This window comes from Lepisma saccharinum, chromosome 2 (assembly GCF_977018435.1).
Source record: "Lepisma saccharinum chromosome 2, izLepSacc3.1, whole genome shotgun sequence".
In the NCBI taxonomy this organism is placed as follows: domain Eukaryota; kingdom Metazoa; phylum Arthropoda; class Insecta; order Zygentoma; family Lepismatidae; genus Lepisma; species Lepisma saccharinum.
The window spans coordinates 137,965,587-137,990,979 of NC_139230.1; the positions used below are offsets into that span (position 1 = coordinate 137,965,587).

General features: G+C 38.8%; 1 protein-coding gene across 1 annotated transcript in view; it reads left to right on the forward strand.

The window, feature by feature from the left end:
• The window catches only part of LOC145983667 (uncharacterized), a 35,901-nt gene that overhangs the window by 1,981 nt on the left and 8,527 nt on the right, over positions 1 to 25,393 (forward strand). The window contains exons 3-5 of the mRNA XM_083116726.1: positions 14,491 to 14,625; positions 19,909 to 20,122; positions 20,923 to 21,099. Of these exons, the coding sequence (XP_082972852.1) occupies positions 19,931 to 20,122; positions 20,923 to 21,099 (369 nt within the window). The 5' untranslated portion in view covers positions 14,491 to 14,625; positions 19,909 to 19,930. The remainder of the gene's footprint in view (positions 1 to 14,490; positions 14,626 to 19,908; positions 20,123 to 20,922; positions 21,100 to 25,393) is intronic.

Genomic DNA, 25,393 nt, shown 5'->3' on the forward strand with positions numbered 1-25,393 from the left:
AAGACTTGGGAAGGTGCTAGCAAAATAAAACCTAATAAACCTTGCATAAAATACAATCAAACCTAAAAAATGGATTATAACTTAAAATTTAAAACTTAATGAATATAATAAAAATTCTAGGCAAACGTATAATCGTAAAAAATATGATCAGTGAAAGATACAACAGGTTCGAAAACCTGGGAATTTGGCTTACTTTCTGCTTTTAGAGTGAAACTTGGAACTTTCTCGACTTTTGCTGTTGACTGATTTACAAATAAATCTTTAACTTTTACAATTGGCTGGACACAGGGTGAAATAGTCAATTCACTTTCAATTTTGCGGCTGTTTTGAACAAAACTTGGACCCTTGCTTACGGCAAACTTCTGAACTCTATCTTTAACAGATACAATATTCTTCGGCAAATCTAAAACATTATTTTTGGTGACTAAAATATTTCGGAATGAATCTTGAACTTCTTGTTGTACACTATGTTGAATAATAACAGATTGGGGCAGTGGAGGCGGCAGTGGCGGGTGACTCGTTTTTAATGGTACCACTTCAACCATTGATGCAACATCGTCGTAAATCTGGCCAATCGACAGTGAATCATTATTAAGTTGACTTAATGCTAATTCGTTAGTACACTCATGGTCATAAGTAATAGATTTCTTGCGTTGACATTGACAGTAACAAATTATGAAAATTATAAAAATACTAATAATAAATGTTGTTAATAATAAAATTGTAATTATATTATAAGGATAGTCAAAGGACTTTTTCAACAGATAAATAAAATTTGAAGCTTTTACGTATGGAAGAAATCCGTTTAAAATAACTAAAATCGCAATGATTTTCATGTTGCTTAGGCAATCAAAACAAACAGTTCTTCAAAACTAACACGTACTTTAAGCCTGCCTAGTTTAAATTAGTAGGTATTTTAACTCTACTTCATTTCTGATTCTAGGCTCAATTTATCTGCTTAATTTATTTATTTGATATAATTGATTTATTCTCTAATTTTTTTTGCACTGTTTAACTTATCTTATTTTAAATTTTACTGCAAACTTATCTTATTTAATTTCAGGTGTTATCTTTATTTTTAAATACTTAAAATCAAACCATACTGAGGTACAAGGTAATGGAAAAATTGAGACTGATTTACTCCTGACTACCTGAAATAAAATAATAATTATTATTTATGCGATCTTTAAATGCATTAAAATACTAACATCACTAAAACTTGAAGAATCTTTAATTCTCTCTACTCATTCTAAAATATGCTTAGCATATTAATGTGGCAAAGCTTGAAACTAAAACCGTTGTGGTTTAATCATTATCATTCTGCGATGGCAGAATGGATTTCCAGGATTTTGGTCTAGATCCAAATCCGAAGGAAAATACTTGTTATAGGGGCGCAAAAAAATCTTGACGTCGACGTCTATATATTCATATAAAATAAATATTCTCATAACTGGCGCTTAAAATAAACTTTGCTAATATAATTATATACCTTCTTCTGAAGAGTAACTATAAAATTCTAGTGATGTACTCGCTGAACTAGTATTTTTAAATACTGCAAAAACTTTTGTGCCTAAAGCACATTATTAAATAATAAGTGTGCTTTTATTTAACCTTTAATATTATTAGTGCCATTTTATTATAAATTATTATTATGTCACGCGAGCCCTGACCTTTAGCCATGCGTGAGTCCGCGTTGTCCTCCTGATGACCTTCATCTTCATCTTGACCTGCCAAGTTCTCTTCGCCTTCACCGTCATCTGGCGCATAATATTTTTTAAGTCTCTGGACGGCAATAGAGTCCACTATTGTCTTTCCGCGCTTGTTCTGGAATTCCACCAGGTATGTGTTAGGATTCTCTTCTCAGATAACTGTGGCTGGGCCTTTATAAATACCCGAAAAGCACCATGCGGTTCCAATTTTCTGGGTGCTGTCAAAAATTTATACTTTATCACCTGGTTGAAATTTGATCTGTTTTCTCTTCCGATCATAATATTTCTTTACTTCAACATGTCGCTTCGCCAAGTTATCCGTAGCATTGGTTCTTGCTTTTTCCAATACTCGGAACCGTACATCATTCTCCACATTTTCACAGCTTGGTGTGTGTAATGCAAGCTCCCAGGGCAAAGTAGGTTGGAATCCATGTACTAAAAAGAATGGGCTATACCGCAAATTCTGATTCCTTGTAGTGTTATAACTGAATACACTTGGTTGTAAATATTGGACCCAATCAGTGTGTTTTGAATTAACATAGCATTTCATTATACTCTGTAATACGCCGTGGTTACGTTCGGAAAGCCCTATCGAATTATGTAAACCTACTGGCGAAAATTTGATGGTTATTCCCAATTTATTGCCAAGTTCCTGAAAAAGCTTAGATTTGAATGCTGATCCGCGATCGGTATAAATATCATGTGGCGTCCCAAAGCGTAACACTATTTCCTCATGCACAAATTCAGCTACTGTACTGGCCGTACAATCCGCAACTGGTTTGGCTATTAAATACCGCATCCCAAAATCTGTTGCAGCAATTATGTATATGTGACGAAGATTGGATGAAGGAGGATATGGACCTGAAAAGTCTAGGCAAATCCGCTGGAATGGCTTCTGTGCGGGAAAAGTACACAGTTCTCCTACTGGTAGACCTGGACGGCGTTTATTCTGCTGGCATGTAATACATTCCCTAATTTTCCTTTGTATAAATAATTTCATATTTGGAAAATAAATTCGTGATAATGCAACATTGTAACATTTGGTAAATCCAAGATGAGAACCTCCTATGGGTCAAGCGTGGAGTGTCTCAATCACAGAATCACGTAACATCATTGGAATGCATAACAATTTCCTGGTAGTGGCTCCTAATTTCTCTTGTCTATATAATACACCATCTTCCAACACATGATGATAAACCTGCCTTTGGATGGATAAAGGTAGTGTTCCATCGTCCCTGTCTGGGTCCTCCAAAATTTTAATAATTGGGCCAAAAAAGGAATCCTGTCTCTGATGTTCCGCGACATCTGTGGTTGCATCAAATAATGTAAGTGTCCTGGGTTCGGGAATGTCCTCTTCAAAGTTGCCATCCTCTACATTTTCTCCACATTCTCTGCTGAGGGGATCGGCGATGTTCTCCGTAGTTTTGACATGGATAGGAGTGAATGAAAAATCCTCCAAAAGGTTACTCCATCGAAGAATCTTTGAGCTTAAATTACGGGATGTTCTAATATACGTAATTGCTTTATTGTCCGTGTGTAAATCAAAATGGCGTCCCACAAGAAAAATCTAAATGATTTGAGAGCATATAAAATTGCTGTTAGTTCTTGTTCAATGATGCTCAATCTTTTTTCAGTGTCCCTCAACGTTCTACTGCAGTACGCACATGGTAAGTACTCTCCTTCTGCATTGGGCTGCATCAATACGCCACTGACCGCATGAGATGAAGCATCGGTAAAAACCTTGGTGTTCTTCGCTGGATCGTAAGGTAACTAAACAGGTGCAGTAATTAATGCTTCTTTTAATTTCTCAAATTCTGATTGTTGTTCCGTACCCCATGTAAATTTCTTGCCTTTACGGATTAAACCTTGTAATGGTGATGCAATGTCAGAAAAATTTTTGACGTACTTCCTTACGTAGCTGCAAAGACCTAAAAACATTTTAACCTTTTTTGTGGTGGTAGGAATCTTATAATTCTTAATGGATGACAGGATTCTATCGCTGATACGGTACCCATATCTGCCCACATTGTGGCCTAAGGCAATTGTCTCGTTGTATCCAAATGAACATTTAAGTACAGCTAATTTCAATCCGGCAGATCGTAAACATTGGAACATTTTCTCTAAATTCGCCAGCATATCCTTAAATGTATTAGCAAATACAAACATGTCATCAGTATAAAAGGCAAAATTATTATCATTCATACCCACTGTAGCGAGCTGGACACATTGGGTCATCGCCGCGTGAGATGTCACATGTCCCATAGGTGTAAAATTCATGGCAAATTGTCCCCTGGCTGGTATAGTAAAGGCAGTGTATTTTTTCGATTCTTCCGCTAATGGAATCTGAAAGAATCCTTGTTTTAGGTCGGCACTACAGTAGTAGCTCTTACCGGCCGTATTATGCAATATTTCTGAAATGTTTCCTATTGAAACTGCATCAAAAACAGACCTGGCATTAAGTAATCGAAAATCCTGCACCATGCGATAAGCTCCTGATTTCTTCTTAACAAGAAAGACTGGGGAATTGTAGGGTGATGTTTTAGGACTGATGACCCCTGCTTCTAGCAAGTTGTCAATTTGCTGATTAATTTCCGAACGTAGGTGTACAGGTATGGGGTAGGCTGGGACGTGAAATTCAGAATCGTCTTTTAACTTTATACAATGCGTGTAATTAGTGGCACAACCAATGTCCTGCTCAGACCAAGAAAACACATCTACATACCTCTCTAATAATTGTGTAAGTTGCAACTTCTGATCGGGTTCTAATGCTGGATTAATGTCAAATTTAGTAATGTCGTGCACTGTTTTTGTCATGGTGCCAGTCTCCTTGGTCACCATAACGTTAGGTCCTTCGTCATCTGCAATATGACGCGAAGCTGGTACTGGATTTTGCCATGCCTCTGCGGTACCTACGCGTTCCCCTTTCCTAATTTTAATTTTGTAAGAATTTGGGTTAGTAATCCAAATTAAAAGTGACTCCGGATTTACAATTGCTCGAGGCACCATTAAGCCTGTGTCCATTTGAAACTGTAAATCTGGTTCTAAATAAGTTAAATTCTGATTACTAGAATTTGTCAATTTGACAGAAATACACAAATGAGACCTAGGTTTAATTCTAATTTGTCTGGAAGTTACAAATTCTGGCACATATAAATCCCTGATCAGACTAGCAACTTTTATGGATACATCAAAGGTTTTTCTGTGTTCCGTCCTTAACTGGTTCCGCGGAGGAGTACCAAATCTCCTCAATGTGAGTCGATTTTGATCAAAATCCAAATTTGCTTTATGAGCTCTTAAAAAATCATTTCCCAAGACTGTCCCATGTTCAAAATTTGGAATCATCCGAAAAGGATGGGTAAAATTGCGGCCGTTTATTGCAAATGTTAACAGGACAATCTCTTTAATTTCAATTTGTTCTTTTGCTACTCCCCTTATGGCCGTATGAATTTTAAAACGTTTGGCGGTTGAAGGAATACCTCGATCTCTAGTAACTGATACTTGGCTCCCGGAATCCACAAGAAACCTCTGACGTTGTCCCCCTAACACTGTGTTAATATATATTAATTCCTCATAGGGGAAAGTAGAGACTGAAATTTGCTTTCCTACAAAATCTGTGCATACGTCTCTTCTATGGGCAGTCACTGCTCGTTTAAAGCCTCCTTGTTTTGAAAACAAGTGGCTGCCGAGTCATTAGGGTAGTTACAAATAGAGCAGCGTGGTCTTCCCCGTTGCTCTTCTCTATCTTCCTGGCCTCGCCCTGCTGAAGACGAGGAACCCCGCGAGTTCTGTCCGTGGAAGTTTCCACGTCCTCGCCATTGTTGGGTATTGCCATATCGCCTATTGCGATCTGAATTGTTATTATGATTATTATGCATTCCTATACCCCCTATTGTACTGTCGTCTATTATTGTTACCCCGGTAGGAACCTCTATAATTATTTCCTGTCTGATAATAATCTTTATAACATGGATCTCTAAATTGTTTCTGACTAGATGAGTCGGTGCCAGGGTGCTGTCTTTGATCCTCCATGCTATCCAGTCTAAAAGTAAGACTCGCTAATCTTGCTTCCAAACCAGTTTCCTGAGCCTGGACTTGAGCTTTGTTACTTGGAGGATTGTTAGCTAATTTCAATTGTTCGACCTTCTTTTGCAAGGCATTGAATCTTGCGTCGATCTCTGAAGTAGGTCGCAATTGTGCAGAATCAGCAGTAGCCAGATTGTTATTCTGCAATAAAATCTGCTGCTGTTGCGAAAGTGTTGGTGCACTGTGTAAAGGAAGGAATAGACTATCCCTTTGATCTTCGCACCTCAGCTCTTTCAGCTTGCGCTGCCTCCTCAAAAACTGAAGCTTTTCAAAGGATTTTAAATCCTTAAGCAACCCATGCACTGACTCATATTCTTTATGATGGATATCTTTCATGTAATCCACCTGTAATCCTAATATAATCTGTTTAATCTGTTGTTGAACGCTCATTTTGGGGTCTGCCTTAAGTAAAAGTAGCTGCTTGTCCCGAACATAATTTGTAACCGGCTCAGTTTCCTTATGCAACCTGTATCGAATTTGTTCCTTGATCTGGAGTTGATCCAAGGACCCTGTACATTCATCTTTAAATTTTTGTCGTATATCCTCGTAAGACCTGTCTTGTTTTTCTGGAACATCTTTCCAAGTCTGATACCATCGTAACGCTGGCCCGGCCAGAAGGGCTGGGAACAATTCCTGCTTTCTGGCGCTGTTCCAACCATTTAAAATGGCAAGGCTATCTACTTTGTCTAAAAATTTCGAAACGTCTTCCCCGGCTATCCCCTGAAATGGGATACCCTCTAAAATAGTTGGGGGAACAAACTGAGACTGAGCCATAGTTGCAAATTGTGTTGGGCCTAAATCTCTAATATCCTGACCTTGGTGCTCTAATTGCTTTTCTTTTTCCTGTTTTTCTAATAACTGTCGCTGAAGGCGTCTAGTTAATATTGGGCTACGTTTAAATTTGGGGGTTGAACTTGCAGTTGGACCGCTGACATCTAAATTAAAACTTGTAGTCCCTCGTGCTATATCTAATAACTGGTCTAATGTTTCATCAAGTTCATCAGCAAGGTGAAAGCTCGACATCTATCGTGGCATATATAAATTCTTCTCCCCCATTAATGTTAAAAAAAACCTCTAATCCCTATGTATTTTCAAAATCAAATATGGCAAGGACATACTAAAAAAAAAAAAACAAGTGAGCAAAATTTTTGGGTGGGTTTGAATTTAAAACTGATTGTTGAAACCTCTACTTGATAACATTCTATTTTCTCATCGCATTTCCGAGGAAATGGATGAGAAGCCCAAATCTCCACCACGTAACGAGCTATTTTCTCATCGCATTTCCGAAAAAATGCATGAGAAACCCCAGCAAATCCACCACGTAACGAACCGTAAAGTTTGTGGGATCTTACGAGTACCTAGAATGTTAACCAATTAATCAATGGGTGATGTAAATTACTCATCATTCATCCTCTGATGAGAGCACTCGTCATTGGCATGACGAGTTAACGCTTGGCAATGCAAAAGGTACAAAATCACACTAAGGAACTAAACTACAGAAAAGACAATGGTCACTCGTTGGGTTTTGTGAACCGTTGAACCTGAATCATGGCTGGGTGTTAGGATAATTACCTGTCTATCTGAAGTATTAGGCTGAATAGAATATGCGGAGTTCTCTGTTAGCTTCTCCAATTTGTCGACCAGAGCGTCGTTGCACTTCTGACCTACTGCCCTGCTAACCACCTCTTCTCTCCACTCCAATCCCAAAAGTCAGTCCCCTCTCAGCTTGTCTCACCTCTATATCACTAGGCCATCGAGCTCTTCCTCTATGCCGAATCGTGTTTTTTAATTGCCACCATGCAAACCGCTGACTCTATAACCAGAAGAATTACCTGTTTCCTGAATGCTCAGGAGGTTTGCATGGCACAACACTGTGCATTGATAAACATGCCTCAGAGGTTGAGACAACTGAGAAAAACAAGTGAATGCCCTGGTCAACATGAAGCATTCAGAGGGACTTAATAAAATAAACATATAATCTTAGGGATTGATATGAAATTAGGACTAATACTCTCTTTGTAAGCTGACAATGAATAAATAGACTAATGAGCAACTGACAACTTAAGACAAGAAAAGTGAAACCATGAAAGACATTTATAGCACTGAACAAATCTGATGTCAGCTTTCGTATCACCACAACATTCCACCTTGCGAGTACTGGTATCAGTCTTATCATCAGAATTAACTTCTTGTCCTTCAACGTTTGTAAACGTTGCTAGATTTGTGCCCTCATATTGCATAGCAGTCTTTTTTTTTCTGCTACGAGATTTAGATGAATCTCTGGAAGACATTTTTCATTAATGAAAAAAAACTTACACACACTAAATACTTGAATATCAATCAAATGCAGTTAGAATCTGCTTCAATCCCAGACCTACTGAGATTATATTATATTTCACATCATTTATCTGAAGAACTACTTAACTTCAGAGTCCTGTCACATGGTCACCACTTTTTGCTAGTGTCGTAGAGGATTGAGCATTTTACATTTTACTCAGTAAATCACTGTTCTACTTCACAGCAAATTATGAAATAACAATAATGTATATAGTTCAAAATCACAACACTGTTCTCCGATGAGTATACTTATTATTTGCACTGAATAAATACATTAATTATGCACCAATTACTATGATTCGAACTATATGCAAAACGTTGTTGTTATCTCCTTTAATTGTTTCTTACAACTGGTTGCTACGCAACAAAACAGTATGCTATAACATTTCTTTCTTTTTCTTTTACACAAGAAGTGATTATACATTTTACAATTTGAAAACAGTCACACTATCCTACCATTCCAATCTCCCATTATCACAATATGCCTTGTAATATCTCGGGCTTTATCCACTGTCTCTTGGAGATTTGTGTAAAACTGGTCTTTTTCAAATTCTTCTGCATCTTGGGTTGGGGCATATACAACCTTAGTGACAATGAAGTTCGACCAGTCACAAATATAGGAGTGCGTTGTGAAAGAAGAACACATGCATATGCTGAACATATTTTATTCAGCAGGCTACATGGAACAAAGGAAAACATAAATTTCCGCTGCAACGCAGCAATGTATGTTGTCCACACAAAATAAAACATTTTCGTCCATCTACACGTGACATTGAAGTTCGACCACTGTTAGAGGGGATCCTGTTTACCATGGTGTGACGCCGCCCCGTCGGCGAATAACTGTGGCAATGTGTCAGGGCATGCTGCGGACGAGTCGTTCAAGGTATTCCACATCGATGCGGTGCCACTCCTCCTGCAGGCAGGCGATAAGAGCAGCCACTGTCGTGGGTCCCCTCTGTTGCACACGTCCCTTAAGAACATGCCACACATTCTCAATGGGCGATAGGTCGGCACTCGATGGTGGCCATGGCAGAGTTCGCACGTGATGGCGAATCAACCATTCTCTTGTCAGCCGCGCTGTATGAGGCCTGGCATTGTCGTGTTGAAAGATGAGACGCCGCCTGTGGAACAGGTGCCTTCACACTGTGGGAAGATGCCGTTCCAGTATGCGTGTATAGGCGTGTGCATTCACAATGATCACACAGACGTGTAGTGGGCCAACCCCAGATGCCGTCATGCATCCCCATACCATCACTGACGCAGGTTTCTGTATCCGACGTGCATAACATTTTGCTTCATTCTGTTCCTCCTTCCAACAAATGACTGTTTTCCGTATTTTCCCGCACACAACATTGAAAATGGATTCGTCCGTCCACAAAACCCTGTTCCACTGCCGAAATGTCCATCCCCGGTACATTCGTGCCCACCGTAGTTGATTGCCTTTGTTCAACATGGAAAGGAAGGGTTTACGTTCGCCTTGTACACTCGGTAACCGCATCGCTGTAGGTAACGGCGAATGGTTCTGGTTGACACTTCAATGTGAAAGCGTTCTCGAGTCCACAGTCGTAATTCGGCCACAGAAACATGATTGTTGGTCTGGATACAGCACCTAAATATCCATAGGTCACGCACGCTCAGCAGGCGTTTTCGACCGTGGGCCTTACCTGGCTCTGTAGTACCCGTATTTTGGTGGAGTTTGATGATGCAGTGGACGGTTGACTTAGGTAATTTCAGTTGGCACCCTATTTCCCGTTCACTGAGTCCATTCCGTTGCAACTCCACCACTCTTCTCCTCACGGTGTTGTCAATAGGTTTGCCCCTGGCCATGGTGATGATGCACTGCGGTTCCTCAGTGCACAGCATGCGCTTATATACGGCGGACTCCCTTATCGTGTCCGTGACGTCATGCTTCCGTCGAATGCGCCACTATCTGGAATTTTCCGTATGGGTCTGGTCGAAGTTCAATGTCACGCGTATAGTTCCCCCATTTTCATTCTTTACGTGACCTTGGGTGCAACATGCTGGGATCACGACTCTTGCCTGCTCACACGCCTCCTCTTACATACATGCGTCACTTCTGCGGGTCACCCATTCCACCGCCTATGCCTCTGTGCATTTAATCACCTATTCCTTTCTGGTCGAACTTCATTGTCACCAAGGTTGTACTTGTATAAGTGCTACTTTTTCTTCTAGATCTAAATTTACTCTGATTATTCTGGAGCTCACTGGTTCCCAGTCTTATCACTTTTGCTCTGTAGTTTGCTTCTAAAATAATTCCTACTCCTTCCTTAGCCCTGTTTTTCTTACTTATTCCATAGTAGAAAAGTGCATAATTCTTATCCAGGATCTTCTCTCCATTTCCTTTTTTCTTAGTTTCACTAACTCCTAGTATCTTAATTTTATATTTCCCCATTTCGCCAACTATTTCAGTTTCTTTACCTGTTAAAGAAGTAATATTCCATGTTCCAAATGTCGTCTTATCCTTGCCTTGTTGCCTCCAATGAATCCGTCCATATTCTTTCCTTTGATTTCTCTGAATATTTGTTGTTTCACTCTGGGTGGGTTATTGGCCCTACGCCAGGCTAGCCTAATGTAGGGTCTGCCTCCTCTTGGTGGTTTCTTCCCAAGTGGTTCCTATTCTTCCTATTGTGGTTTCTTCCCCTATCCTTTGAAGATCCCTCTTCCATCTGCAAGGCAGCAGATCCTCACTTTTAAACTCTGGTGAGATTGAGTTGCCTCTTCCACCATCCGTGTTGAGAGTTTCTTCTCCGCCATTGAGGACTTCACCGTAACCCTAGCAAGGGGTCCTTACAAGGTACTGAGCCAGGTGGACCAAGGTTTTTTAAAGAGGTATTACTCCTCTAGGTTCCTCCACCTCCTCAGTCGTTGCGATGACCATTCATCTTCTTCCGCCTTTGGAGCCATTGACCAGACCAATAGAATAGGGTAGGAATATTAGCATAGGATATATAGGTAAGATGGGACGTTGCAGAACGCCTTAGTCTGGCTTCTCTTCTGAGACCTGTCCAGCATGGGTGACCCTGCTGGTAAAAAAAAAACCTACCGCTGGCGTAGCTCTCAGCCTCAACAAAGCACGCAAACCCCTCCGCCCACATTTTCAGTGCTACTTTAAGGCGGCGTTCCCTGGAGGGGCAATGTATTTCAAGAAGGTGAATGAAAAACTGATTGTCCTCATCTTGCACACAAGCTCTATACTATTCTCACTTTTTCCCCAAAACTGTCTACAATGCATTTTCGGAATATAAGAAACTAAACTCAGTCATTGTAGATAATTCGTCGATCTGTATTTTTGCAGTAAAATTTTTAAAATTATATTTCATAATTTAGGAGAGGAGGGGTGGTAAAGTCACAAACATACATTTTATCCATAAATGTAAAGCCTTTGAGTTGCAATTTTTAGAGTTACAAGATAACTTACAGGATTGGTGTCGTATTTGAGAAAAAATTGTCACCATGTTTAAGGATGGTGGACGACAGACTGATTTAACATGCCTTGCAAGAGCTTTAATTTATGCTAATATTTGAGGTTAGATATTTGTAGATTAAGAAAACCAAGTCTCAGCTACATTAGGACATTACTTGAGCTTGAAATTGGGGTCACTAATGCTTTGTCCATGGGAAGTAGGACATGGATCGAGAATCAGATAACTTCAACATCCCGCTTCTATATTTGTGGATAGCTGGCCAAGGGGTGTGATTGTTTAATCACTCGTAGGCTAGTTTTGTAAATATTGTGTAAGGCAGTAAAATTGAAGGTATTCAACCACACAGTGGGTGGAGGTGGTGGGGGAGGGAGGGGCGGAGCTTCAAAAAATATTATAACCAGTGCTATCTTTTTCTGGCAGTACACAACAGTACTACACACAGGCACCTCATTATAAGTGGGGATAATACTAATAACATTTTATTTTAACAAGAGAAATGTGCATGTGTATATAGGCTCTAAAAATCATAAAATTTGTCCTAAAAATCTTAAAATAGATTATAAAAAATACATGAATGCAAAAAACACAAACAACAACAACAAATAAACAGAACACCTACAACACTTGATTTGGTTTATTTTAATTCTTTTATCTGCCATCATCGTTTGTGAACATAACACAATTTTGAATAGTTCTTATGATGAACACAATAACAATCCATCCTTTAAAACATCTCACTGCTCTGAAAACGTTAGTTCCCATGGTCAAAATATTAGTGACCCAAATTTGGTCCCCAAATTATTCCTCTAAGAAGTGAATGTAAACGTTTTGAATGACAACAATTGAAAATCAAGTGGAGGGATATTGACAGTTGAAATCAACACATTTGTTTTTCAGTTTGCGTCCAGTGTGGTTACTGTAATGTAGTGTCAGTTCCTTTTCCTTTGTTGCGTGTGTGGTGTTAGTGTTGTGTGGAGAAATACAAAGTGCAAGTGCCTGCGGAAACAATTTTAGGTGATGTTAAATCTAAGTGTATTGTTTCATTATTAATGAATAATTTTTAATTAGATGTGTGTATATTTAAAATGTTACAAGTGTTGTTAATACAGATCATGCAATTAATGGAAATAATGTACCATGATGATAAAACTGTTAATAATAATAATAATAATAATACTGATTTCAGGGCCGAAAACAAAGAAGAGACTAGGGGCCCAAATTTTATAAATCCCTTCCCCCCTGAAGAAACTAAACGAAGATGGTAACACTATTTAATCTAGTTTTTCATATTGAGAACACTACAGATTGTTGTTGAGTTGGTGTTTTAGAAATTTGATTGATTGATTGAATTGGTGTTTAAGTTCACTTTATGCACAGTAAGGCTAATTGGGACTGGACCTACAGTTTAAAGTGGGATCCGAACCACTATGTGCCTCCACCGGGTATCGAACCCGGGTCCTTTGATTACAAGGCGATGACGCAACCACTGCGCCATCGGTGTTGAGCAAGATAGTTTTATTATAAACAAAAAAAAACACTACATTTGATGTTTCCACCAAGTTAAGTTTTCCATCTGAAGAAGACCCTGATATGCGGTGGAAACGTCAGGTGTAAAGTGTTTGTAGTTCATAATTAAACTGGCTGTAGTGTTTTTTAAAAAAATATTTTTGTTTGGTGAAGTCATCAAACACCAGAGTATGAAATGTTTGTTTCCAAGAAATAATGTTCCACAAAGAGGAAAGCAGCTATGCTGCAGGTATTAACAGGAAATACTGTTATAGAAGATAAATACCATGAGAAAGTTAATTTTTCATTTGGAAGAAAATTTTTATGATCAGAAAGAAATAAAGTTCAAGTCTACTTTTCGCCAAGGAAAAGGTTATGCACAGAAAATGCTTAAAAGGGAAATAACATAGAAATCCATTCAAAGTACTTCAAAATCCACTCTATGGAGATGAAAGTGCCCTCCATGGAGTGGACAAGACAAATTTACAATTTTTAATTTAAATTATCTTGGGGAAGGTTAGCATTTGATTTGGTTCTTTAAGGACACAGTATTTAATTATTTTTACAAATTTGAACCCACATTCAAAATAAAGTTTTGTGTATTATTTCGTAATATTGAGTAGTTGTTTACAAACATTTAAAATGAACCTGTCTCTTTAAAGGGGAAACAATGCATGCTAGATTGTGAAGAGAATTTTGATATTGTTAAGTCTGGAAAATGTGGTGGGTGTAGGACTGAAAGCCTGCAACACCAATAATTCTGTGCCTCACCGGTGGCGCAGTGGTAGCGTTGTTGCCTTGTAATCAAGAGGCCCTTTGTTTGATACCCTCTGGAGGCACATAGTGGTTCGGATCCCACTTTAAACTGTAGGCTCAGTCCCAATTAGCCTTACTGTGCATAAAGTGGACTTCAAACACCAAATCAATCAATCAACCAATATTTCTGCCATTATCATGGTAAAAGGAGCACCCCTCACCCTCCATTCATTTCATCAATGCTTATGAACTTTGAGATTAACTCCCTTTCTTTTGCCCTCCTTTGTTCAAAAGTTTATTCCGCTACGGACACATGAAATCTCCCAGCCAATCTCTTGAGAAAACATGGAACTGGTTGAAAGCTATATTCTCACCAATTCTCGCATTTCATTTCAAATCCATTGAATAGATGCTACCGTGAATTTCCATCAGTAATGAAAACACTTATACATTTCTTTTTTTCTATGTGATTAGTCATGGTCACACACATTATGGAGATTAATGAATCACTTTGGTTCAGTATGAATTGATTGATTTCATTGTCAAAATTAACATTCATGCTCATTTTGCAATGAATAGAATACTTTATATCTGTGTATCCTCCAATTACTTGTGTACACAAGTCTTGAAATGAATTTGAATTTGTCTTTCAGAGTGAATGCACACAACCATCTGCTATGAGTGATGTGAAGGGGAGACTTGTTACTAACGACGGTGGCAGCATTAGCAGTAGAATTCTGAAGAGGAAGAACAAACGGAAAGGGGGTGAAGTTGGAGGTGACTCGGAGGTATGTGTATATTTTTTATTTTACTTTGCTTTTCTACCTCCAGTGTCAGCAATGTAACCATGGTTAAGTGATAGAGAAGGCCCCTATGGCCTTAACTTCACCATGGCAAGTAAGCCGAAATAAATGCATACACAAATAAATCTTGATAAAAGTTGTTGCTGGAACTGATGAAATTGTGTCATATCCTATCTAGCATCTTGTCAAAATCAGGGAATCAAGGGGTTGAAATGAAACTCAATAATATCTCTTCACTTTGCTTTGTTATTTTGTTGGACAAGACCCTTTCTCAGTTTGGGCCTCTTGCCTTGTGTAGTTAGGAGAACATGCTCAGAGGGATGCCTCCTATGCACACAACATAAAAAAGAAGAAAGAAAGTGGGGAAACCCCCCCAAGAAGGCCGCCTCCACCATCATACATTTGAGGGTATCTGCTTGTGTTCTGGTGCCTTTAAATAAACCAGGATGTCAGTTGCTCTGAATTTATCATCTCCCCCCCTGCTTCTCCTTTCTTTAAATTCTTTATTTATAATATACAATTACATATTTTTTATGAAAGAAAGGAAAAGAAATACAACAATGCGACACACGTAATTTGGTTATGATAAATTTTGGGTAACAGTAGGATAAGCCGGAGACGGATTTCTTAAAATTTACAGGAGAAAAGACGAGAAAGTACTTACGGAATTGTGTTCTTGAGGACTTTACGAAGCCGGAGGTATTTTTTTTTAGAATCGTGCTACGTTTTTTGCCCGTAAATAAGGTATTTTTCGTCAATCATGCATCTCCGTTGTGCGATAGCTCGTGCCGCCATTACCGTTGACTACGTGAATCAAATGTTCCGTGCGTTTGGTTATGTAACCCCCTCACAGTGTAGCAACCACGCGGAAGTTTGACAAGATGACGTGTCAAGGTTGCGTGGTGAAATGTTCCCGGATATTGAGGATCCTCGAGATTTTCTAATCAAACATGGAATATTGAAAGAAGAAATGGAATGTCCGAAATGTTCAAGTATGTGTAAGCTGCACATTGCTCGGGATGGGAAATGGCTGTACATATGTTCGAAAAGAGTGCAGGGGCGTGGTAAATTAAAGCATAAAAGATTTCCATGTGGATTCAAAATCTCTGCAAGGAAGGGTACATTTATAGGACAAAGTAAATTAACTGTTCAGAATATCATGAAATTTTGTAAAATTTGGCTGTTGTTGCCCTACCCAAGACAAGAGTACATGAAATTCGAACTGAACATGTGTTCAATAACAATTGTGGATTGGTCCAACCACTGCCGGCAAGTGTGTGAAGACTGGGTGATTGCAAATTCGAGACCAATAGGAGGTCCGGGAGTGGTTGTAGAAGTTGATGAAGCAAAGTTCGGAAAGACCAAAAGATGTTTGAATAGAAGCGCACATCCAGTTGGGGGTCAGTGGGTGTTTGGAGGAATTGAAAGGGAGAACAATGATCGTTTCTTCATGGTTCCTGTAGAAAACCGCAACGAACAAACTCTGCTACAAGTAATACAGCAATTCATTCTTCCTGGAACAATCATCATTTCAGATTGCTGGAAAGCATATATAAACTTGCAGGGAGGAGGGTACACGCACCTCAGAGTTAACCACAGTGTGGAGTTCATCGACACACCTGCAAGTGGACATATCCATAATCAAAACCAGCAAAGAATGAGAGGTGCCAATGTAGAAGTTCATTCTCAAAACATCGAAAGAGCCTGGCGTAATGTCCGTCATTCCATCCCAATGTTTGGTCGCAAGAAACATCACTTCACGGGTTACTTATCGGAGTACCTCTTCAAGAAAAAATTCCCACTTGAAAGAAGAATCCATGAATTTTTTAAGCATGCCGGTCGCATGCAATACATTTAAGTGTTGTGAAAGTTATTTTTTTTTTCGGTGAAATTAATAAAATGATTTTTTTTTGGTGAAATTAATAAAATACATTTAAGTGTTGTGAAAGTTAATTTTTTTTTGGTGAAATTAATAAAATGATTTTTTTTGGTGAAATTAATAAAATTAGTATTTTTTTTGGTGAAAATAATTTTTCTAAATTTTCGTAACCTAACTAAACCTAACCTAACTGAACCTAACCTAACTTTACGTGAATGGTTTGTGGAACAAGTTTCGATAGCTCTTTGTGGAAAAATTGTCGATGAAAAACATTTTGTGAATAGCCTGTGTGACATTTATAGGTTCATACGTTTGGAAACACTGCACATCATCTGACAGTACTGCATATCAGCTGACGACAGACAACGTGAGTCAAGCTTTGGCCGCTGAATTAGGAACGACAAATAAAGAATCATAACGTTAAAAGTAATGTGTTTTTCATGGAAAAAAAGTTATCGCCAGCTTCAAAAATCTTCCGCACTGCATATGAGGTAAGTAGCAATGATTTTTATTTGAAAACAACCGAGTATAAAGTGTCTCCGGCTTATCCTACTGTTACCAAATTTTGTTATAATAGTTAAATGTGAAAAACTCAATATGCTGCCCAAGGCAGTAATTTATTTTATTATAAAACATAAAGTAAACGTCAAGTTTCAACCTACTAGCAAGGTCTTCTTCAGACTCTGCAAACATTTGTACTTGGTGCAGAGTCTGAAGAAGACCTTGCTAGTAGGTTGAAACTTGACGTTTACTTTATGTTTTATAATAAAATAAATTACTGCCTTGGGCAGCATATTGAGTTTTTCAAATCATGGAAACAAGGCTTAATGGTGTTATAGTTAAATGTGTATTAATATCAACACTTATTTTGTTATCCAGAAGACGTCTTCTGTGTTAGTGTATGGATAGTTTGGAATTTGATGTTTAGGGAATAGTTTTTTTTTCTCACTTCAGTTTCATTATATGGGGCAGTCCAGATGAACCAATACCAATACTTTGAACCAATACCAATACCTGTCGATACCAATACTTGTATAAATTCAATGTAATATATAAAAGGCTAGTTATATATATATATATATATATATATATATATATATATATATATATATATATATATATATATATATATATATATATATATATATATATATATATATACAGGGTGTTTCATAAGTTCGTTTACAACGCTTGGGAGGTGATTGTACGAGTGAAATTAAGGTGGAAAGTTCATGTAACGAAATTCCGGAAACGGCTTTGTTGCCGAGTTATTGACATTTGAAAATGTGGGAAAATGATTTTCCGAAGTGAATAATGGCAAAACGGGTGGAGAGAAGTCGTCTTGTGTTGGGTGGTCCACTAAGAAATTGGGTACGCTCTTGTCAAAAAATCACGTGGCAATGTTGTGCAATGTCGGCGCAAGGGATTCCCCAAAGGACGCGAACGAAGATGTTGACGGGAGTGGGGTGGGTGTGCGTTCTGCGTGAGCTGGTATCGACAAAAATTGGCATGTGTTGAATGGCACAAAAAAAAAAAAAATCCTGAGCGAAGGGCACCATGACGTAAAATCGAAAGAAATCAACTTTCATAGGTTGCATACCCTGAAGGGCACCCAGTATGCCTAATGGAGATGTGAAGGGAACCTCATCACAGACGGTTTTCAAAGTGTCCACCATGTACTTCCAAGCAGAGGTGTCAACGGCGAATCAAGGATTGTCTACTGAGACCCAACAACCCCGGCATTTCTGCTATCGATGCTGCAGCTACATTGATACGGGCAATGAGGTCCTCGGCTGACACGACAGGTGTTTCGTAAATGAGGCGTTTCATCTCTCCCCAGAGGAAGAAATCCAGGGGCGTAATATCAGGCGATCTAGGTGGCCATGGCACAGGCCCTCCCCTGCCAATGCACTGGTTGTGGAATACGGTATTGAGGAAATGGAGCACATTCCGTTCGAAATGTGGGGTGCACCGTCATGTTGAAACCACAGTCTTTGTCTCAGTGCCAAGGGCACGTCCTCTAGTAGTTCAGGCAAAACCTCACTGAGAAATGCTTGATAAGTGGGTCCACATAGGCGAACAGGGAGAATGTACGGTCCAATCAAATGGTCATGCAGTATCCTGCACCACACATTCACTGCAAATCTGTGCTAATGATGTGCCACTAGCAGTGCATGTGGATTTTCATGTTCCCACACATGACTGTTTTTACTATTGAACACAACAGTTTTCGTGAAGATAGCCTCATCAGTCCATAGTATCGTATTCTGAAAATTGGGGATAGTTTAAATTTGATTAACAAACCATTGGCAAAAGTCCTCACGTTGGCCAAAGTCCCGAGGTAAAAGATCTTGCACTTTCTTCAATTTGTACGGGTGCATCCCCTCTTCTGCCAGGACTCGCCACACATTCACATGGGAGGTGTTTCGTTCGTGGGCTAGTGCACGCGTACTGGTGCCTGTATGATCCATCATGCAGTTAGCACATCTTCCACAAACCGTCGTGTTTGCACACTTCGCGGTGGTCCAACTTTTCGACGATTTGTCAACACTGATCCCGTTTCCCGAAGTCGAGTGTCTACAGTTTGAAATAAGGTGTGCGATGGTAACACCCTATTTGGAAAATGTGCCCCAGCTCTTGGGACGTGTATGCAGCCATCCCTTACATCGGGCTAGAAGTGTTTATGGCTGTTAACACTAGTACACTTCACAGAACATGATGGGCTGTGGCTAAGAATTAACATGTAACACTGCTAGGTCAAATGTTTGCCCAACACTACTGTCCAAGAACCTCACATCTTTCCATTCAACCGTGAATGTTTAACAACCTGCTGCTGGCACAGCACCTGAAGCACGAATGGCACAGACACGTGCGCTCCTTCATGAGGAAACCTACACTGTTGGCGCCTAGCGGGAAATGTGGTACTTAACGTCAGATCACATGGACACCCATCTGCCCTTCAGGGTATGCAACCTATGACTTTTCGTTTTTACGTCATGGTGCCCTTCGCTCAGGATTATTTTTCCTTTGGTGCCATTCAGCACATGCCAATTTTCGTCGATACCAGGGTGCATAGTCCCGAGTCTCAATACATGAGCACGGAAACGTCCATTTCGTTATCGCCCCAACTCGTGATCGGCGAGAAAATCGTAGTCCTGACTGGTCGTTAACGAGTGCCGACTTCGATGGCTTACAAGTTCCCTCTAACGATTGAGAATATAGTCTGTGATATTCTCATGTGTGTTCAAAACTAGCTTGTTGTAGAGGCTACACCCAAATAACCAATCAGATTTCGAGAATGAAAATTGATAGTCATGAAAAAATCGATTCTTCTTGGTTTGATTACTTCAACACACTGTAGAACGAAGAACTTCACGTGTTTCTTTCAGACCATACATACCAACAATTATAATGAGCAAGAGCAAGATAACTGAAAGCCAAAAAACTATAATCGTCAAATTTATGGAGAGCCATCCAGAATTGGTAACTGGAAGGCTATCCAAATTCTTCCAGAAATCTGACAAGGAGAGAATGTGGATGGAGTTGGTCAAAACCTTAAATTCAACAGGTGGTGCTGTGAAGGGTTTCAAACAGTGGAGAAGGGTAAGTAGTATCATTTTACTCTGTAGTTCATGCACAATAATCTTTATTTATTGAATAGAATTCAGTTCTCGTGTAGATTGCTAGGAGGTGGTGAGAATTCATTTAATGGTAATGCCAAGTAATATTTTTTTATGAGAAATTACCTTACCTTACGCAAGCATGTATGCGCGCTTCCCATGAACAATGAATGTGTCTTCCGTTAACAAGCGACCTTAAGTATCTTATTACACTAGCTAGTGGGAATTAATGTAGAAGTTAAACGAAACCTTAGGGGGCCGTAATTTTTCCTTGCAAATTTTTTGTAAACCAAGGAAAGAACAAGAAAGGTACGAACATTAATCATGCATGTGTTTGGATAAAGGCCGGTTCAATTTTCCTCGTGTATTGCCATTCAGTTGTCGAATATTCGGGATTTAATTTTTATAATAATAATAATAATGAAATTTATATCTCTACTTAAATGGATGTAGCTTCGTAAATATGTGTTTCCGCACTCCGAAATTTATTTTTTCACAATTAGCAACACACAATATTCCGGAAAATAAAAGTGTTCCCCTTGAAAAATCTAGGGGCAGGGATGTGCATGTGGATTTGTTACGGTGTGGGAGTGGACAAATGTAGATATAAAGCCCTTTTTAAATTGCAAGTTTGAAAATTGTTATCGGTAAAAGCAAGATAAGCTAGTGAGATATTTTAAATCATTGTTTTTGTAGTAGTAGAAGTTGCATGAAAAACATAGGTTTTTTTTTCCTAGTCATTTTCTTTTTTATTTGACGTAACATGTATATCTCATTTTACAGTGTTGGTCCGATCTGAAGAGTGCAACCAAGGAGAGGGCCAGCACCGTTCTCAATTCCCAGAGGAGGACAGGTGGTGGTCCACCTTCTGAAGTGAAGCTGACGGACCTCCAGCATAGAATAGCCGCCCTCACAGGGAAATGTATCATTTCTGGGGATGATGCCTGTGAGGAGTTAGGGGTAAGTTTTTCTTCAGCAATTTATGGTTGTGCACTTCTGCCTGTGTCTATTATTTACAACGATTTTGGTATGATGAGTTCTGAATGTTTAACGATTTTGGCGAGTTCCGAAGTTGGAATGATTTTTCACAAGTCTTGTAGGAGTTTTAGGAAGTGCTTTAGAATACTGGTAATTGTTGTGGAAGTAAGTTTGAATATCGGAGAAACTAACTAGCATAGTTAAAAGCTTCACTAAGTATTACTTACCCAAGTAATTGTGATTTGAAATGCATCTTTGGTGAGCTAGCATTTGGGGCAATGAACTCACTGTGCTACCTCCCCCTTCCCCTTTTGAGAATTATGTTGAATTTATTAAATCTACAGATATTGATGTTTTAGGTGATATAAATATTGGTTCCATAGTGCAGAAAACTCGAATAACAGAGATGTTTGTTCCCAAAGTAAAGTGCCCTATGTAAGTAAAAACCTGCCATCTTGAAGGCTGCAAAATTCAAAATCTTTCCCCAGATAAAAACTCCTCGAACTTGATTTGCATTCTCTTTGTTGAAAGAACAAAGGTCTGAAAAGTATCCAAATTGAAACCGTATGCTCTGTTTCTTCAGTGAATCACTGTGACATGTTAATTTCTGAACATAAACATTGAAATAAATCATGCATGCAATGCATTGAGTCTTATATTAAGCACCAATTTCCTTCATGTTTGGTACACTCACTAATTTACGGCTCCGTGATGTTTAAGAGAAGTTAGAAAAAGATTAGAACAATATGTTATGTGGAGTAATAATTTGTATGATGTCCGTATTTTAATATTTATTATGATGTGCTTCTCAGCTATTATTAGTGTTGCAAGCAAAACTTGCATTACTGTAGGTATTTCATATGGACATGGAGTTAGTAAAATATTTTTCAGTGGGTGGCTGCTCTAACACAACCTAAAAAAATAAGGAACAGTACCAATCACACTGCTAAACTTTAAATTACATGTGTGATTGTCTAGAAAACTTGCATGTGTCTGTATGCACTTGCAGTAGGTACTTTATTATGTGGCATTACATGTATTTTTAAAAATATTTAATGCATCTCATCCTAGTGTTTTTTAATTTATTTTATTTAATTATTTATTTATTTATTTATTGATACTTGGTTTGAATCATGGCCTTGAAAATGGTTGTTTCTGCATGGTTGTCAAACTTCATCTACTAGATCTGTGGTGGTCTAGTCTGTATGATATGTTGCACCAAAGTGGCTTCGTGTTTGACCTAGCCTGTATATTGGGGCAATAGTAACCAGAGCATGCTGATCACATCACTCTAATATGAGCGGAGTTTACCATCTCATCTAATAATCATTCATCCTGTTTATTGCTGTTATAGAAGGTTAAAAAAGCACTGCATAATAAGAAACACACACATGAATTGTTTCTTTGCTGATCATTAACCTTTTGAGTCCCAAGTATCTCGATCGAGATACCCTGTGTCAGGTCCAGGGACGTCGTTAGAGGGGGCACGTGGGGGCACTGACCCTGGCAAACGTCCACGTGGCCCCGGGAAACTGTTCTGTATTTGCTGGAAATTTTACTTTGATGACAAATATTTCAAAATAATTCTTCAGTAAATTTTGTCACGTGCCAGCTTCGATGACACAATGAAAGTTGCAAGGATGAATGGTTTCTCGGAATCGACGAGAGATGGCAGCATGCTATATAAAGAGGAGCAAAGGAAATTATAAAAAACTTAAGAGCGGAGAAGAGGGATTATATATATTATAGTAAATTGAGAAATATATAAAAGAAGAGTTCAAATACTATAAAAGAAATAAATAGAATGTTGTATATAGCAAATTAAAATAATTAAGAATATGGCCGCATATGAAACGTTTAGGAAAGTTATTAAGTAAGCGAACAAATTCAGAAATCTATCTCTTTTTATTTTTCTGACGAGGAGAACATCGTCAGTGTTTTGGTTGTTTGTCCCTGGTGGCGCTGTGTCAAATTAGACGCCCCGAAGCACTTTTCGGTTGTGCTCTTTATTAGTCGCACTGGGCCATTGGTAGCGCTTGTTATTAGCGATCCTGGTTATTCCCCTTTGGTCGTTAAATAGGAGGTGGCACTATTGTCAGTTTAGTCGACCCTACTCTTTCTACAAGTATAGCTTGTATTGTTGCCAAAGAAGCGGGGAAAGCGAGCGCATAAATAAGATTATCTTTAAAAAAGAAAGATAATAAATTAAAAGAAGAAAAGAAGAAGAAGCCTTTTCCATATTAAAAGAATAAGAAGCCTTCCCGATTATCAAAGAAGAAGAAGCCTTTTTGATAATTAAAGAAGAAGAAGCCTTTTTGATAATAAAATAAGAAGAAGCCTTTTTGATAATAAAATAAGAAGAAGCCTTTTTCATATTAAAAGAAGAAGAAGCCTTTTTGATAATAAAAGAAGAAGAAGCCTTTTCCATATTAAAAGAAGAAGCCTTTTTGATAATAAAAGAAGAAGAAGCCTTACGATAATCAAAGAAGAAGAAGCCTTGTTGATAGTCAAAGAAGAAGAAGCCTTTTTGATAACCAAAGGAGAAGAAGCCTTTTTGATTATACATACATATATATATATATATATTTTCTCATTTTTGTATAGTTCTCAGAATATAGATCCGCATTTAACTATATCCTCTTCGCTATAAAACGCTTTCTTATTTGGAATTCTCAAATAAAGAACCTATCCCCCTGAGATTAAGATATCTGTAGCCGTGGTAAATAACATCTGAGTACGTACCCACAAGGGCGTAGCAATTTTGCTTGCAGTTTGAAGCACTTCTTCAATTTTCAGTAGCACAAACCCAAGCAAGGCATTTCTTTCTTATTTCCCAGTTTCTTGCTTGTTGAACACAAACACATGTATTGGGAGGGGATGCAGTTAATGGTTTTGTGTCCGCCCCGGTCAGGGAAGTCTGACACCTATTGAAAATGCACTTTTCCTCCCTTCTGCACACCAGATCCAGGATCCCCCAAAACCCGCACTTTCTCTTCATCTGACCCTGCACTGGCTCCATGGGTGCCGAAAGGATGACACAAACAGGAAGATTTAGCTACGGGTGGCTAGAACTTTCTGCATTAATTATTTTATGGTTCAGAAAAGATATCCCGATGCGTTTCAAATTCCAAGAACAGAATTCTATTGCTTGCCCCTTTTTCGGCGCGGGAATGAATGACATAGCGGTTCTTCTCACATTCACTCAACCCCAGTGGCGGTCCCTCCATGGAACAGAGGGAACAGGCTGTTCCCTCCTACTTACTGCGCTTTTGGGCTATTTAAATTATTTATATTAACATAATAAGAACACTTTTCTCTCGAAATCAACGTTTCCAAAAGTAACACTGAAGAAAATCTTTCACCATGGCTGGACGTTTGTTGACGTCATCTACCCCCAACACATCATGGTTCTCACCCCATGCTCTACCATGGTCTCTTAGTATCATGCCCTCTACTGTCTGAAGCCGAGTATTTCCGACCACGCGCGAAGGTAAACGATCCCCACGGCACCACGGAAGCTGAACACACTAGCTGTTCCCTCAGAGAGATATTGCGGATTCACTTTTCTTCCAGTTTTTGCTATGTGCTGAAGTTTAATCGCGTCACAAGTGATACATTTGAGTGTAGAAAGTCTATAACTTCCTAATCTCATTGAGAACTTGCGTCTGACATTCATAACGAACTGGAAAAATCTTCTACAGTCTAAGCGTCTGCTAAATGCCTTGGCTAAACGCTGGGAAATAGCTTCCGAGGGAACAGCTCACATCCACCTGTTCCACCAACCCCAAGACCAAAGTTTCAAGGCATGCAGTGGCAGGACAAGAAGCGAATGTTGCGAGTGTTGTATGATCGACCGGCTGAGGACGAAAGCCTTTAGTTCATTCAACTTTGCAGAAAATACAACAAACCAACACATATTCTAACTGAATTAAAAACTAAAACGAAATCATACACAGAGCATTTTCAAACGAGTTACTACAACTCTGTAAATTATTAACTGGATATTCTACCAGTGGCAAATTATATTGTTGTCCTTGTTTAATCCTGAGAAGGTAGTCTGGAACAGGTCGGGTTTTGTCACATTAACAACTTCTACTAACAGGGTGGCTACTCACCGGGAATTTCTTGAATTCCGGGAATTATGCGTGAATTATTGGCTCCGGGAATTGTGCGTGAATTCTGCTTGAAATTTTCTCTGTAGACATGAAAAATTGCAACTTTTTAAAATCCCAATTCCATTGAATTTATACATATTTATTAATGACCTGAAACAAGT